This window comes from Geospiza fortis, unplaced genomic scaffold, assembly GCF_000277835.1.
Source record: "Geospiza fortis unplaced genomic scaffold, GeoFor_1.0 scaffold325, whole genome shotgun sequence".
NCBI lineage: Eukaryota > Metazoa > Chordata > Aves > Passeriformes > Thraupidae > Geospiza > Geospiza fortis.
In genome coordinates this window covers 1,051,869-1,069,755 of record NW_005054427.1, presented here as the reverse complement: position 1 = coordinate 1,069,755, position 17,887 = coordinate 1,051,869, and the positions used below count along the sequence as shown (strand labels likewise).

The window sequence follows — 17,887 nt, the reverse complement described above, 5'->3', positions numbered from 1 at the left end:
AAATATTTATGATATTGGAGAAGGATTTCTTCTAAAAGTTAAGACTGAAGAAAGATTCGGAAGTTCTCCTGACACTAGCAATTTATAGCACTACAGAGCACTGTACTATTTCAGTAGTTATTTTTCTTCTTCTCTGGCCTGGTTCTTCATTGATTTTTATTCTCATTGAGCCCTTGGCTACCCAGAGGAAGCAGGGCTGCAATTTTTCCTAATACATGTGGCAGTTATTGCTGTTCTCAGACATTTACATATGCCTGCATTAAACTGTAAAATGGTAAACTGTGATTGCAATCATGTTACTAATAATATAGAATCTGAAAAATACAAAACCTAAAACCTGATGCATTAATAATTTGTTTACATTTCCTTCTCAATAGGCAATTTGATAGAGAATATTGGAGAACATAAAGGCCTCATTGGTTTTCTTTATCATTTAGCAGATGCTTGTGGCAACTAAACCTAGATGTTTAGCCTTGAATAGTTTCTAGTGTTTAGCTCTGCTGATTTGCCAAAACCTAGATGTCTCTCCTTACAGATCATTTGATAGTGAATTGTTTTATTTTATAGAATCACAGAATAGCTTGAGTTGTAACAGACCTTTTGAAGGTCATCTAGCCCAACCCTGTCCCCTACAGCTTGAGCAGGGACATGTTTAACTAGATTTCTCTGGGCAACTTGTTCCAGTGTTTTCCTACCCAAATTTTTAAAAAGCACTTCTTTATTATATCTAATTGAAATCTACCCTCTTTCAGTTTAAAGTCATTCCTCTTGTTTTGTCCCTACATGCCCTTGTGAAAAGCCCCTCTCCAACTTCCTTGTAGCCCCCCTGTAGGTACTGGGAGGCTGCTATAAGGTCCCTTCAGAAATTTCTCTTCTTCAGAGAGAGGTTGAGTAATCCAAATTCTCTCAGCCTTTTATCACAGGAGAGGCGTTCAAGTCCTCAAATCACCTTTGTGACTCTCCTCTCAACTCACTCCTACAGTCCATGTCCTCCCTGTGCTGGGACCCCAGAGCTGGATGCAGGGTTCCAGGTGGGCTCTCACCAGAGCAGAGCAGAGGGGCAGAATCCCCTCCCCGGCCCTGCTGCCCACGCTGCTTTGGATGCAGCCCAGGACACGTTTGGCTCTCTGGGCTGGGAGTGCCCATGGCTGGGTCATGTCCAGCCTCTCACCCACCAGCACCCCCAGGTCCTTCTGGGCAGGGCTGCTCTCCATCTGTTCATCCCCAGCCTGACCTGATACTGTGATACAAGTGCAGGTGCAGGACCATGCACTTGGCTTTGTTGAACCTCATGATGTTTGCATGGTAAAGACTAAACTTTATACATGAAATACTTTTGGTAGTATATAACTTCTTCCACTGGAAGAAGTTATTGATGTCTTCTAAGTTCTGTGTCCCAATTTCAAATATTTGACAGGTACCTTCAGCAGCTAACAGGATACTGGAGGTCATCAGACTGTAGTACCTGCTTTAAAGAAGTTGCATCAGCCCAAATGCATTTCATAAAGAAGTATTCAAAACAAATTGGCCATTTTGTTGTAATCCCACTGCTGAGCTGTTGAGTGTGAGCCACCAATATTAATTCTCTCTTATCTGATCAAATTTTGCTGGTTTTTTTACATGTTTTCACTCTTCAACATCAGAATGTGACAGGTTGTCTTTGGAACATATGTGGAGACAACACCTGTAATTGGTAGTATAATCAGTTAATTTACAAATGCCTGTCCTAAAGTAATTTATTTTTGCCTACTGCCATGCTACAGACTGAGTCACTGAAAGTATAAAATAAAGTCTGCATAGCAAAATGACAAGCAAAAAGCTTCCAGTGAGATTTCAACATACTGTGTTATTGTATGAACATGTTGATATTCAGAATAAAAACATCAATGTCTTTTATAAGGCAGTGATTAATTTGGAATTTATGTGTAGGAACCCGCATGAGTGTCCAGAAATTAGGGTTTGAATTACTCACACTTTTCTCATTTGGTAATTTGTCTTTGCTGGAACACAGTAGCCCTGTGTACATATATCAGAGGTGAAACGTGCAAAGGAGGAGCAGTGGGCAACTTCTATTCATTGATGTCAGAGCTACATATGACTGATACACTTATAAGTTATTGCTTATACACTTATAAGCAATCACTAAAATGAAATCCTTTGTTGTTATGAAGGAACATCTATTAGTTGCTTTGCCTAACTTCACAAGGTAAAATCAAAATCAGGTGATACTTTGATTTCATTACTTGGAATCAGAGAACCATGGCAGTTTTGGTGGGTGGTCTGTATTTATGTATAGATTTCTTTATTTACAGTCTCTTTCCTCTCTCTCCCTCTTACTCAGACTTGTTTAAACAAGAAGTCCTTGCTGTCTTTGATGGTTTCCTAGCAAGACTTAAAAAGCAATAAAATACTGCTGCATTTACTTTTCACAGATACTACCACCTTCTCATCTAGATAATGAATTTTTAACAGAGGGGCTTGAAAAAGAAGGATTGCTCTTGACCTTGTTTTGGTCTTCATTCACTTTTCTTAAGACATTACAAGGTAATTGTCAACCTTTGCATAATTTTGATGCCCAGTATTGGTAAAATAACCTGGCTGCTGAGGGAGAATAAATCATTTCCTGCATCTGTAAGATAAACTTCTAGTTAGAAACTCATGTTTTGCACATCAGTGCCTTCTTCTGTCTTAGCTTCTGTCATACTCTTCCAGATAAAGCAGTTCATTGATATCTCTGAGTTGTTTATTTACTTTATGGAACTTGAACACTGCAAGTCTCATGCTGTCTTAAGAGTCTAGGGTTAGCTCTTTCCAAAACTTAAAAAGTGGAATTTAGTTCTTTTGAAAGTGAGATCTTTGAAGTTAATTACATGCACAAGTAGCAACTGTTTTAGTTCTTTCCCTGTTCTAATTTTTTTTTCATTTGTTAATCTTATTAGACCCTTATTTAAGCAGTTTTAGGGCTTTGAGATCACTGAATACAACCTAAATACTCAGTTGTAGGAATCATGTCTAAGAGTGCTCAAGACTCTAAAGGAGTAGCTCCTGAATTTTCAGACGTTTTGTTTCTTAAAATGGTGGTGAAGGACAAGATTGTTGGAGAAATCCACTGAAAGTTTTGAAGCTTGCAATAGGAATGTCTTAAACACAGCCCTTTGTTTTGAGTATAAGTGAAGGAAGCCATGGTGGAGTCTAACTACCTCTGGGCTGTATTATTTCCTAAGACAGACTGGTCAGAGACTGTCACACAGTAAATTCTGCCCAGGAAAGATAAGGTAAGAAAAATTATCCACCTATTCTTTCTTACATCAGAAACGTCCTTCCCCAACAGCAGAGGAGTGGTGTGGATCTACTAATGAGCAGAGGTGGAACTTTTCCCAAGTGTTAGAAATAACTTTTTCCCTCACCACAAGAATGACAAGTTTTTTTCCTAAATGCAGAAGTCCATTACCACGTGGCAGTGGTGGGTTTCTGGAGGGAAAGAATCTATGCTTTTAAGCTCATTCCATTATCTTACTCTGCTGAAGTTGTTCATCTCCCACCTTTATCCACACCATTTACCTTTCCCTGCCCCTGACATGAGAATTTAACAAGCAGAGTTGAAGCCTAGGGAAAAGGGGGCAAGGGACGAGGATCTGAGCCTGTACCATATCAGGAGGGAGTTGCAGATAGAGAGCAGTAGAGTGGAAGTTTTCATGACAGACCTCCTCATCTGTTCATCACCTCTGGCTATACAGCACACCCGGTCTCCTTGGGTGGGCTGCCAGGAATGGCACATAGCAGCACATACTTCAGCGGGGCCCCAGCACATACCTACCAGCCTGGCTCCCTGCTCCCTTGCTGCCTCCAGCACAGACTACCATTCTTCTGTCTCCATTAACAGTTGCAGCGGCAATAACATTTTTAAGCTGTGCATTATGAAAAGATGCAAAAACTGTAGCATGTTTCTCAGGAAGTGACCAACAGAATTTTTTTCTGATTAATGGAATTTTTTTACTGCTCTCTAATCTCATTTCACTGAATGCCTTCATTTTACACCCTTGAGTAGGTCCCATTTTATTCCTCCTAGGCTAATCTTACTTTCACTGATTTCCCATGGACAGGGTCTGAGGCTTTTTTCTCTCCCATTTGACCACTGGTCTCCAAAGGTGCGAGAGAAGATGCCCTGTTCTCAGAAATCTGGGTGCTGCCTGTGCTCAGGAAGCTGGGTGCTGTCTGTGCTCAGGAAGCTCAGCTGCCCCAGTTCCTTGTTTCCTTTGCAGACTGTGGCTGTTGTCAGGACCTCAGTGCTCGTACTTTCCTATTCTGCAACACTGTATGTATGAATGGCATTGGGAGGGCAGCAGTGGCAGATGCATCAGGTCAGGGACTGAATCACTCAGTAATTCATTCTTTCCTCTCCTTATCAAGTCAGAGGGTGGGGTTTCTTTGATGGGACAATGTATTAGAATTCGTACAAGAACTTATTTAGTTGTGAAAGCTGAGAACAGCTAATCCTTGTAACGCTGAGTTAAGGTGGATGAGATAGAGCATGCAATATATAGGTAGTGCAACATTAAGCTCTAGGAATCTATTAAAATTAAAATCAGAACAGAGATTGTTTCGAAATATCTTACTTCCAGGGTAGTTAGTACATCAGCACTAGGATGGCACAGTGGAAAATCTAGTTGTTCTAAAAGAGATGTAAGTAGGCAGATTTACTGTGTGTTGTTGGATTAGTTTTGAAGCTTCCTAAAAAAAATCAAATGTCAATATACCTATCCTTAATGGCATCTCTACCACACAGGTTAAGTATTACTTTTGAGATTCAATAATATTGATGATTCAAGGATGTTGGGGTCTAGAAAGGGAACTGATATGGCATGAAGTGTTTGCAGTTTATAGAGCAGAAACAGAGGACTTCTGTTAGTTTTTCAGCCATCCTGAGAGGAGTAAGAATTATTGACTCAGACCTCAGCTATTTTTTCCAAATCTCAGTAAATCTTAGCTGATCCTTGATACAAGGTCTTGGTTAGGCACAACTAATTATTCATGTTATATGGGTGATTCAACCTCTTTTTGGTTTAGCACCAGCAAAGAAAGCAGTTGTAAGAACAAGGTCCAACAAACACCTTTCTTTCAACAGCCGCCATTTGTTTTTCTGACAGATTGAATTAATTCTAGAACAGATCAAAAGTAAATCACTTAATTTTAAAGTCCTGGCTATGACCTTGCATACCTTTCTGTGTGAATATTTATAAATCATTAAATAATCATTGGATCTTTTCTCACAAAGATGACTAAATACTAATTTGGCTTCAAGTACCAGGTAAATTCTGTTTTAGTAGCCATGTCTGCAGACAAACAGCAGTACTAAAATCTTACTTCAAGCAGGCTGGAGATCAGGAAAAAGAAACAGCAATAAAACCAGCTTTTGTAAGCAGTATATTTATGATTGAAATTACTAGAAAATATTTACATAACTAGTTGATGCTGTGATTTTAAAAACAGTAAAAACAATATCTAAGGTTTTTATTATATTCTGACTATTTCAAAACTTTAAAAATCATTCAGGGTGTTATTACTTTGATTTTTGCAGATAAATTAAGCAATTTATAGAATTTAATTGAAAAGCAACTCAAGAATTTTTAAAACATGGATTTTGGATATCACATTGTTTGTACTGCCAGTTTTGAGATCTCTCAAGATCAAAAGAAACCATATATTTCTTTTGGGAAAAAGGACATCACATTTATATTTTGTCATTTTTGTAGCCCAACTTTTGCTGCTCTTTAAGAATGTATTAACCCAAGTAGTCATTATTTCAGAAGTCACAGATGGAGGGACTTGGTAGTTAATGTATAGATAGCTGGTCTATCTATATATATGATACTGGGCTAGTATTGAGATTGCTGCTTACCAAATGGATAAAACATAAGGCTTTCAAAGGGTTTTTTCTTTTCATTGGTTGGTGGCTGAAATTTTTTTTCCCCAGTGTTTCTCCTACTCTTACAACTCTCTTCCAGTTCCTGGTGCCCAGCTTTCCCTTTGTGATGGGTAGGACTCCTAACAATTCTGCATTACAAATAAATGCTATCAATAATAATGATAGATGCTGCACCACATATGTTTATGGAAATTCTCTGGGAATCTCTGTGTGGGAAAGGGTTTGGAGTATGGTTTGAAAGGGGGTGGGTGGAAAGGTTGTTTTTTTCATTATGTGTTTCTTGCTTTACAAATTAAATCAAGTATTCTTGTTCCAATTTAAGACTCATTTTGGTAGACTGGCTCATAAATCAAGCTCTGTTAAACACAGGCCTATTAATACGTATATTTGCTATGTGGTGTTGGTTTAATTTTGATTCTACTTAAAAAATAATCCCTGATAAACTCAAAATATTGCTCTTTCTTGGCTAAACTTTTAGGTAAGACTATCAAGTGCACAGTATTTCACTAAAGTGATAGTTTTTTTTTTTTTAATTTACTAAGATCTAATTCTCTGATTTAATAACAGGCTTTAATATTATTGTGATACTTAAATTGCTTCAGATCCCATAAAAGTAAGACCTTCAGTTCTAATTTCAGATTATCTTCCATTTTATTTTGCTTTGAGACTCTAAATATATCAAAATTTTATGGAAAAATATGATTACTGAGTCAACAGGCTGTTTTTCCTCTTTGAAAATAATCACCACATATCCAGGCACAGATGAATTATAATAATACAAGGTTGAGTATTAAATTAATTCATCACAATAGTCCTACCACAATGAAATGGGAATGTAAATATATATCTTTCAGTTTGCTCAGGCAAAAGCTTGAAAGCATCAGATGGATTGCAATGGTAAATGGAGATGAGAATTGAGAAAGGGATTTTTATGCTTTGTAAAGCTGATGCCCTAAATGACGTTTAGCAGCATTACTTATCCTGTGATTGTCTCTAGGCAGCAGTTGTGGTGGTGTTCAATTTTGCTATGGTTCTGCTGATTTTCCCTGCTATCCTGAGCATGGACCTTTACCGTCGGGAGGACAGGAGACTGGACATATTTTGCTGTTTTACAAGGTGAGAGTTAGCAGTAGCTTTGTCCTCTCTGTGGTCACCAATCAGTGCATCCATTCCTTGTCAAGAGTGGGAGTTCTTCACTAAAGTGGGGTCAGCATGTTATTGTTACCATTTCATTGCTAGTGGCTGGCTTACATTTGCTACCTTGTTTTTTACCTGCCTGAAGGGAAAAGCTGAAATACATCTGTCTCCCTCTCTTCTCCCACATCCCCTTTCCCCCACACTTTTCCCTTCACTCCAGTTCATTTTGACTGTTGGAGAACAACTTTCTGAAAGCAGATGAAAGATCCACTTTTTAGGAATATCTTGAAGTATTTTCAGAAGGTTTTGACTTACTACAAGGTGTCCAGTGCCAGTACTGGCTAATCTTGGAAAGGTGTACATAACTCAGGATACTGAGAAGCCTGACTTACAGTAAATCATTATATGTTAAGTTTTATGCATTTATGCCTTTAAACTTAAATAAATAAACTGTGAAATTACTTCCCCTTAGGCAAGTTTTTCATAGCACTATAAGAAATAGTCACTACCATTACAGGATAATGCTTGATAAAGTGTCCTTTGTGGCTCCAGTAGTAATACAGAATGGTAATACTGCCATTCTAAAGTGTGTACAAACATACTCTCATCTGATACACAGCCAACTCTGAGCCTATAATGGGGGTTAGGAGTCTGCTGTCATGAGTGGAGCCACTGCTTGGAAACCAAACATCTCTTCTACCTTAGTATTTGCTTTTGACTGCAGTGAACAGGATGAGCTACACTTCTACACATGTACTCATACTGCCATAACCAAGATGTGGAGAATCTGCATTGGGATATTTTAGCCTTTTACATGCAGTCAATAGTTTAATATTTAATGTCAAAGGAAGAAAACATTTTACTAAATTTGTCTCTGAGGGAATGGTTAAAACGGGGAGTGGATCCCAAGCTATTTCTTATTCAGTCATAGTTCCAGAGAACAGCTGAATGTATTAGGGTATTGGAGCCCTGATTCTTAAGAATTCAGGACACTTAGACCTTCCAGTTATTCTCTCATCTAAAGCTGCACCAAATGTGGATCAGAATTCAACCCCTTTGCATGTGAAGAAATGTAGTTAGTCAGAGCTTGCTTTGATTAGGTAGGCAATATTCTGAATTCATCTCGTTTTTGTAGAATTTGTGCACTTGATAAAAAATATCTGGTACTGTTTAGTATCGTCCATTTGTCATTTCTCATGTACAGGAATAGGCTTGTCTCTGATAATTATATTTTTTTAATATAAACTAGGTAACTGCTAGGGTCTTGCATAGACTAAAATAAAGGGAATGCTTCAATTACATCTGTGGTTTTGTCTCTTCATATGGCCCATCCTTCCTAGAAATTAATCCTTTCATTAATACTTTAATGTTTTCCTGATTTATAAAATATTCAGTCAGTATGTGGCAAATCATTTCAACCTGCCTCTCAAAAGTCTGAGATCTTATCCAGAAAGCTCAAATATCATTTAATGGTTACTTCATTTGTTCTAAGCACAAGAACTAGCTATGTTATGCATTTCCGTCTTCATCTAAATATCTTAATTCTCAGTGTGGGTACAGAGATGCAGACTCACAGGCTTAGTGTGCATTCAGACTGTACAACTACCTGTTGAGCATGTGTAATTAATGGAGTGATGTGTGTACATGTCAATGTCTTCAGACAGATGCTGTTTCCTTCTTCCTGGAGGACAAGAAATTAGCACGTATTCTCAGGGGCTTACACTATGAACCATATCTGAGAGATATTTCCTAAATGCACAGAATGAAATTAATATCTAAGTGGTACACATAATTAGTGTAAATTGTCTGGTAGAAGTAGAAAAAATCTCAGATGAAAGCATGTTATCCTATCTAGCCTGATTAAAATAAGGATCTGTCTCAATGTGATCAGATGGCTTTTTCTTCTCTTACAGCCCGTGTGTCACTAGAGTGATTCAGGTTGAGCCTCAGGCATATGCAGAAAATGACAATACCTGCTACAGTCCTCCACCCCCGTACAGCAGCCACAGTTTTGCACATGAAACCCAGATTACAATGCAGTCCACAGTGCAGCTGCGCACAGAATATGATCCTCACACGCAGGTGTACTACACCACAGCAGAGCCCCGCTCAGAAATATCTGTGCAGCCAGTGACAGTGACACAAGATAACCTGAGCTGCCAGAGCCCAGAAAGCACAAGCTCGACGAGGGATTTGCTTTCCCAATTCTCAGACTCCAGTATACATTGCCTTGAGCAACCCTGTACGAAGTGGACACTCTCATCTTTTGCAGAAAAGCATTATGCTCCATTACTCCTAAAACCAAAAGCTAAGGTAATCGAGGGAATTGTTTATCTGGTTTTCAAAATTAGATTTCTGCCTTGCCTGGTTTTTAAAAAATATCCTAGCAATGGTTTTAAATATAAGGAATAAATACAGCTCTTGGGAAATAACAGTTTTGAATAATATACAGCTGATTTCTTATTTTATAAGTTTTATCTTGCAAGTGCTATAGACACATACTCAAAATATATGTTATGAGTGAAGGTTCTGGTGACTTTGAGTAACATAATTTCACTTGTGAACATTGAAATGAATGTAACTTTTAAACTTTACTACAATAGAAATTTCTTATCCATGATGCAGAGCCCTTTCAAGGAAGAACAAATGACTTTAGTCTTGTAGTGTGTATATGCATGAAAAAAACACCAGAAAAATAAAAGCTTGAAAGCACTGATGGATGTTAATTTTGAATTTGGCTTTGTAGTATGACATTATGAATTGTTAGTTCCTTTAGAAGCCTAAAACCAAATACATCTCTGTTTTCTGTTGCAGATTGTGGTTATTTTTCTTTTTCTGGGTTTACTTGGGCTCAGCCTTTATGGAACTACCCGGGTAAGAGATGGACTAGATCTCACAGACATTGTACCACGGGAAACACGGGAATATGACTTTATTGCTGCACAGTTCAAGTACTTTTCATTCTACAACATGTATATTGTGACACAGAAAGCAGACTATCCAAATGTCCAGAAGTTACTTTATGAACTTCACAGAAGTTTCAGCAACGTGGCATATGTTTTGTTGGAAGAGGATAGGCAGCTCCCCAAAATGTGGTTGCACTACTTTCGAGACTGGCTGCAAGGTAAGAGATCATTACAGAAACTTTTCCTAGTTTGTTTTGCTCAGAAAGAGCAGTTTTTCATAGTGGTATTGCTGTAATTCAGTCACACAGTTAAAGGCTCTGAGCTGTAGGGAGAATGCCTAGGTGCTGCTTTGAACCCACGTGTGGGCCCACTCTTTGTCACTTATTTTCTTTGTGTTTAAGTTTACTCCCTAGTAAGAGAATTATGAAGCTTTAAGAGATTATATCCATGCCAGTCATGTCTAAGCTGTTGATGAGATGTTATGCATTATCGCCAAATATGGCCCTGTGTCTTGGGTAAATAAATATTTGGTGAGTATTTTCAGAGCAGTGAATGAAAAATCCCTGTCCGGTGATGTATTCTGACACAGACTTAACTTTCAGCTCTTGAGTGGTCTTGTTGGCTTCAACTGGGACTGCTGGCATGAAGAAAACTCAGTGTGGCTTATGTGTTTTATTGTGCTAGGAACTTACTGCATAGTCTAGGTTTCTAATCAACTCCACTCACCCTTTCTGTGGTGCTGCTTTTCTGTGCTGAAGTGTAACAGGGTGGGGATAGACAAGAGAAGGCATGGCCTTTCAGGTATTATGGTGATAATTATATTGAAACCAAGTAATTGAATATTGAAGATACTTTAACAGCCAACATACCCTGCCCAGGATTACTTTGGTCCTATCTATGTCTTTATATTGGGAGAATTTCTAGGAAGTGTTTGCAAAAAAAAAAAAAAATTGTGCTGACCTGGTGAGACTGTAAATTTTAAAATTAATTGTGTACAGATGACCACTGTAGCCTGTGATTCTTAGAGAACATATAAGTAACTGTCAGTATCTGATATATTTTATTCCTTCTGAAAATATGTTGAACGATATTAGGAAAGCAGATGCATGTAAGTGACAAATCTACGCAAAATGAGGTTTCCCGTGTGTTTAATGCATTCCTAAATAATGCAAAGCAGTATTTCAGCTATTAGCTTTGGGAGTTTTTAATGATTTTTAAATACATTGGATCCATTCATTGCAGTCTACTTACTGGAAGCTTTATTTAAAATATTTTGCTCGCATAAGCATATTGAGCTGTAAGGGACGGCATTACTGGCAGGAAGAAAATTCAATGTAGCTAGATGTTTGCTGGATTGGAACCTTACTATACTTGCTAGAATTCTAAGCAGTCCTCCTACATGCTTTTCCAAATTCTCTTAAACCTCTGCTGTTTACTTTGTTTCCTTTGTGGTTATTTTTTGCTGCTGTTCCAAAACAGTAGGAAAAAGTGTATCTGGTGTCCTGATTTTCTCTTTTTCCCCCTCCCCCATGAGGGAGATGGAAATCTGAGATTGTGTTCGGGAAGCTTTATTAGTGCTCAACCTCAGCGCAGTCTGCCAACGATAAAGTCAGGAGGAGGTGCCCTTGGATCTGCTCCCTTGCAGGCTGCTCAAAGTGAAATGCTGGAGGCTGGCCCACTTGGTGCTAGTCCCAGGACTACTCGCGTTCCCAGTGCCCCTCTGTCAGGCGCACCACATGCTTTCCCAAACCTCTTTCACTTTGGGTGCCTCCCTGTCCTCTTTGCAATCCTTTGTGTCCCTCTTGCACTAAGGATTCTTTGTGTGGCCAAGGGTCCGCATGTCCCCTCACACCATATGTACATGCTCATGCATGTTCTTTGCAGACATGCTCTCCCATAGTGGTGTTCATACTCTGTACTTAGCTCAGCACATAGTTACTTTTCCCCTCCAATCCTCATTAGCCAGCCTATCCTTATTTGTCCTCTGCTTTTCTTCCACTAGTGGAGCTGCGTGTATTCCTGGTACGTGGGGCATACTGACAGGCTGTGTGGAGCTAGAATGTTACAGTAGAGTAGTCAGGGTGACTCCAGGGAGCTGTAGTGACTTGCTGTGGTCCATGTGACATGCCAGTCCTGTGATAGGCCATGGATCAGTCTTTTGATCATACACAGCTTTGGAATTAATCGTTATGATTATTAATTAGCATTTAGGTCTGTATCCTTACCTCTCCTCCCTACCTTTTCCAAGGAGGTCACAACCCTGCTTCTTTGTAAAGTTGCAGGCATAGAGTGTGATACTGCATTCACAGGGCTGTAAAGGAGGACTTTGATATGTATCAATAGAAAGAGATTAAGTTTTCAAGTGGTACAGGAAATTGATGTTACAGGGGGGAGCTAGACTGTTGTACTAAAAGCTGCTGTGTTTGTCATAGTTGGGGAATTATTGAAAAATGCAGACTAACAGGCAGAATAACACCTGATTGTTACCAGCTGTGGCTGATGCCGAAAGAGTCAAGGGAAGGGAAGATGAAGATAGAATTTACAAACAAGGTACAGGTTTAGGCTGGATTCAGGGAGAATCCTCTGTGAGGTAGAGCAGTTCTACTGGCATAGTTTTATGTGTTGGAAGGGCTGGATAATCGAAGCAGAAACAGCTTTGACCTAGTGCCAGAGGTTAATGGCTCAAGATGGCCTTCTGACATGCACACATTTGTCCAGCAGAATGAAGGATGCAACAACATGTGAACAACCATTTTTTACCAAGAAGACACCCTTGGTTTAGCTGTGCATTCTTCCTCATCTAATAGCAGTGGAGTGAGCCTTCTGCCTCATGCACTTCTCTTTTCAGAGATCCCTCTTATTTTGCTTTCTAGTATTGTTTATGTTACTGTATTTTCTGTTACTGAAAATGCAATAGAAGAAAAATTCACACTAATCATTCATTTAAGCTGTAAATGTTAACATTACTTTTGTTAGTGACCAAATGTAAATGAGGTAGCTTGGATTCCCTGATGGCTTCTACTTAGGCTTGTTTTTGCAAAGGGAAATCTTATCTGGTGTTTCAAGGTGGCAGCTGCTCACATGAGCCAGTAGGAACTCTTCCCTCACCCCCACTCTCACATAATTTTCTATATTGTCACTTTCTTCTGAAGCACTAGGCAAAAGTGACTGCTTATGGGAAAAAATCCCTCATATAAAGTTTTAAAAATTCCTTTAATTTCTATAACTTTTCTGCAGAAAGATGTGAGCAAGATACTTTCATCTTTCTGCCCAGAAACGTATAGTTTATCCCATTTATGATAGACTAAATATCTACTAAAATAATTGTTATGAACATGTTTGCTTTGAAGGCAGCAAGGTCTACTACAAATTTCAAAGTGTAATGGCAAATTTTACTTCTTGCAAGTTTGAAATGCTTCAGAAATTAAGTACAATCGCCAATGGTTTCTTAATATTCTTTCCGTAGACTTTCAGTTTTAGCAAGGTGAGTTATGAAATGATCTGAAACATAAAGTGTTTAAGCTAGCTGAAGAGTAAAAGTGTAAAAGAGAGCAGGGTTTGAAGGATGACCAAACTTGTGAGAACAGGGGAGCAGGGGGATGTGGTGGAGACATAAGAGTTTTCACCCACTGCAGTAATGTTTCCAAGTACATGCCCTTTTTTGCAACCTCAAACTGGTATGTCACATGCCAATGGATTTATTTATTATTGTGTCTGTGGAACCCCCTGACAGGGGTGGGATGTTTATGTGAAAGCTCTGCCCTGACATGCTGTCCATCATAGCAGTTTGTGTGCTCCTTCTGTGGAAGAGAGATACTTCTAATGGAAGTTACACTGTTCTTAGGTCATCTCCTTCTTGTCCATGTGCTTTTTTGACTGCATCCTCTTCACTTTCCAAAGTAATTGTGTTTCTTGTCACTGATATGATAGCCCAAATACTCTCACCTGGCCACTTTGTGAGAAACTGATATGGAGCTGGACATGGGACTGAAGGCTTGGATTGGTATTTTTGCATACTCTTACCAATGTTTCCCCTCTCTGCAGTGCCAGCAAACAGTGCTTTTTTTGAAAGGGAGCCTCAAAGTCCTTTGATGATGTCAGAAAACCTGATGGCAAATTGTTGTCCTCCTGGAACAGTGCTTAGAGGACTGCATGCAGAGATCTGGCAGGCTTCTTTCATCATTTGGTTCTCAGCCTGTTGGCTTCACATTATTTGACATGGTTTAGGGAGGCAGTTTTCTAAGGAAGAGAGGATGAGTTTGTCAATGGAAATGGGTACTCTGCCCTGGAGACAGTGTCAGCTGGGTGCATTTTCTCTTCCAGTGCTCTTATCTCAGTACAGCTGTAGCTAACCTATCCAGCCTGATGGTTTTCATTACAGCTTCTTGGCCCAGCTGTAGAGGTGGGTCAATGATTTCCTCCACCGCCACTCCCCCAGCCTTTTTCTTCCCTTCCCTGGACATGCGGTTTGTCATCTGCTTGCACAGAGCCTCCTTGTACTGAGATGTGGCTTCCTGTACTAAATCTGATCCAAATTTCTGCTGTGAGGTATTCCCTCCCCCTTGAAGGGTGGCAAGGAGGAAAATAACAGTTGAGAGTGAATAGGTGTTGGCTGTGATCTTTACATGTGCTGGCAGCAGATCCCATGACTTGTATTAGCTGCACAAGTTGAACAGATGGAACAAATTGACAAAATCGTGTTCACTCACGCTGTGCTTGAGGAGCAGCTGAGTTGCTGTTTGAAGTTGAAAGTTTGAGTGTGTTTTTCTCCCTGCTTGTAGTGGAATTTCTGGTTATAGTGTAGAAGCTATTGCCCCAGTGCTCTGCAGTAGCTCAAAACAGTAATGAGAGCAGTGTGTGTCCTCCTCTGTGGTTCCGTGCACTCAGCCAGGGTTTTGGTGAGGCAGAGGCGAGTAAGGAGAAAGTTTCCCTTCTAGGTAACAGACTTATGCCTCCTCTGGTTGTAAGATGGTGAAGCTGGATGAGGGCCGAACTCAGCCCTTCTCTGTTCTAGACAAGATTAACGTTTTCCCATACACTTCCCCAAGTGGAAGGCTTGGAGAAGATATTCAATTTCCCTTGAGGAGAAGACATTTTTGCCAGTTCACAAGGCATTTTCAGCTTGCTAGCTTAACTTTGCTGGTCTACACAACCTGGAGACTCCTGGGGCTTCTCCCTTGCATTTTCTTGCTTTCCCTGCCTTTCTTGGGAAAAAATATTGGACATGCAACTGACACTTCCCACACACTGACAGTGTGGAGCCCCAAATTTAGGAGGCACCAGGTCAATAATTTTCCTCCTGATTCAGTTATGAAAAAGCATCATTATTCTTTCTCCTTCTGGAGCTTGTTTATAATAGTGATTATTCACCTGCTTATTCTGTCTTCCCCTTGTCTTTCTTAACTCCTCAGGACTTCAGGATGCATTTGACAGCGACTGGGAAACAGGGAAGATCACTTACAACAGCTATAAAAATGGTTCTGACGATGCTGTTTTGGCTTACAAACTCTTGGTACAAACAGGCAACCATGCAAAGCCCATTGACATCAGCCAGGTAGTGTATCAGTGTTCATGCTGGTTTACACAACAATACACAAGTCTTCAGGAGTGGGGGGAGGTGCAAAGTCTACAGAGGTTGTAGTATCTTTTTTTCCATCTCAAGGAGCTGAATGTCTGAATTGTGCCTTTCTTTTATGGCCTTGCTGATGTTGCTGACGCCACTCCTCAGATGCAGTATGGCCTATGTTGTAAAGTGTTCAAATCTACATGGCAAATACCAGTCCTAGATTGCTACTGGTGTGCATTTTGTGCTCCCATGCCAGACATGCTCAGTTTCCATGGAAATTGTTGTGAAAATACATCTCTGCATCCCTAGGTGTATGGAGTTTAGTCCTATGTCGGACACTTGCAATTATTTGTTTTGTTCCTACTGATTTGTTCAAAGAAGAACATTTTTAAAAATGTATTATAAATGAATTATAGAGGAAGGAGACTGAAATGATTACATGCAGTATCATACTCTTGCACCAGCATCACTAAATACATCTAAAGTGCTGTAGAACTACCAATGGCAGTTGTTAAAGCTGACTAAATAAAATATGCCTGAGGTTACCACAGCACATGACTGCATTTGCTGTAGCCATTTGTAAGTGGAAATACATTAGGAATGACTCCTTACACTAAAATTAGATTTCAAATGCTGAAGAAGAAATTCTTCAATAACATACCCTCTCTTCTCTGAGAGTCATCATCTGTGCTTTCAGGCAGAAAAATAGTGTTTTTAATGAGCTTCTTGGCAGTTCTGCTTACTGTCTTTCTTTTTTCTTCCTGGCATTAAAGGTGACAGATTTACAGAGTACATTGTTCAAAGTTACTGTAGTGTGTGAAACACACTGCTGTATAGCAACATGCAACATGCTGTCAGGTCTGAATGAAGCTTCAGCAATGAATTAGGCAAAGAAAGGGAGTAGAAGAGAAAACCTTCAATGAGATTTTGTTTGGTAGAGTGTACCAGGTACACTGTGGAACAAATGCAATTGGACTGCAGCTGCTGATATAATTTCCTGTGCCTGGGAGGGAGAAAAGTGTGGTGCACCCACAGGGGTTGAACGCTGTACTGTGCAGTTCCAGAGACAGCTTGAAGACATACAGTTGTTGCATATCCTGTGGACTAATTGAATCCAGATCCTTGGAATCCAACTTTTTTTTTTTAACTGCTGTCACTGTTGTTTTTCATTTCATTAAAAAGACCTGGAACTGGAGCTCAGCCAGAATTTTAAATAAACAAAACAAAAAGCCCCAGTAATACTTTTCACCCATGGAGTCTTCTGCAAGAGCTCTAGCTGTGCAGGATTTGGCTAACAGAACCCTGGAAGTATACCACTGCTGTTTACCGCACAGATGCATTTGCCCACAGTGACCCAAATAACACGGGGCAGTCATCTGCTTTTTTGACGCTGGGCATTTTCTGAATACATAGGTCATAGGAGGCAAGTGTTAGCAAAATTTATACAGATGTTGTTTTATTTTTATAGCTCTCCTCCATTTACTGGGTGGCACTTCCTTCAGTGTTAACAACAGAGGTTAACTGCACACAGACATGTATAGGGAATCTTGCCAGGTTTTCTTTCTGTGTCTTTAAATATGTTTCTCCAACTTGGTTGTTTTTCATTCTTGGCTGCAGTCTTTCAGAATTTGGATTTAATTGGTTCAGTGTATTCTGGAACCATCTGTTGATTTACTGGTTATTGTAAATATTATATGAGCACTAATTTATAAATAACCACTATCACTGCATTTTCTTAGATTTTGTTTTTGTTGTCCAACAATAGTTTACTGATAAGTCCCTTCAAGTGAAGGTTCATCTTCTCTTGCTTTTACCCTCCTATATGTGCATTGCACCTCCAGGCCATTTGTTGAAAGCATTATGGCAAGACTGCTGAAAGCAAAACTTATTCTGAAAGGCTTCTAATTTTTTCCCTGTTTTGCAGTTGACTAAACAGCGTCTGGTGGATGCGGATGGAATCATTAACCCAAATGCTTTCTACATCTACCTGACAGCGTGGGTTAGCAATGACCCTGTGGCCTACGCTGCCTCGCAGGCCAACATCCGCCCGCACCGCCCGGAGTGGGTCCATGACAAAGCAGACTACATGCCAGAAACACGGCTGAGGAGTAAGTAGTGTTTCATCTTAACATCCTACAGTTTACATGAGTGCTCCCACTCCATCCTTCCAGCACCAGTAACCCCTGATGCTGCACAGGGCTTGGAAGCATAAGTAGGAGAAGACATTGTGCAATGCTGTAGTCATAGGAGATCCAAGCACTGCTGAGACTGTGACACCATTGCAGGGTTTTATCATGTTGAATAATGGGATATAGAACAGTTTAAAGCTCTAAAAGTTTATAGTAAGCATTG

The 17,887-nt window shown here is 39.7% G+C and overlaps 1 protein-coding gene across 1 annotated transcript in view; it reads left to right on the top strand.

The window, feature by feature from the left end:
- The window catches only part of PTCH1 (patched 1), a 43,739-nt gene that overhangs the window by 9,848 nt on the left and 16,004 nt on the right, over positions 1-17,887 (top strand). The window contains exons 11-15 of the mRNA XM_005426893.2: positions 6,924-7,042; positions 8,977-9,376; positions 9,878-10,187; positions 15,381-15,523; positions 17,460-17,643. Coding sequence (XP_005426950.1) covers positions 6,924-7,042; positions 8,977-9,376; positions 9,878-10,187; positions 15,381-15,523; positions 17,460-17,643 — 1,156 coding nt within the window. The remainder of the gene's footprint in view (positions 1-6,923; positions 7,043-8,976; positions 9,377-9,877; positions 10,188-15,380; positions 15,524-17,459; positions 17,644-17,887) is intronic.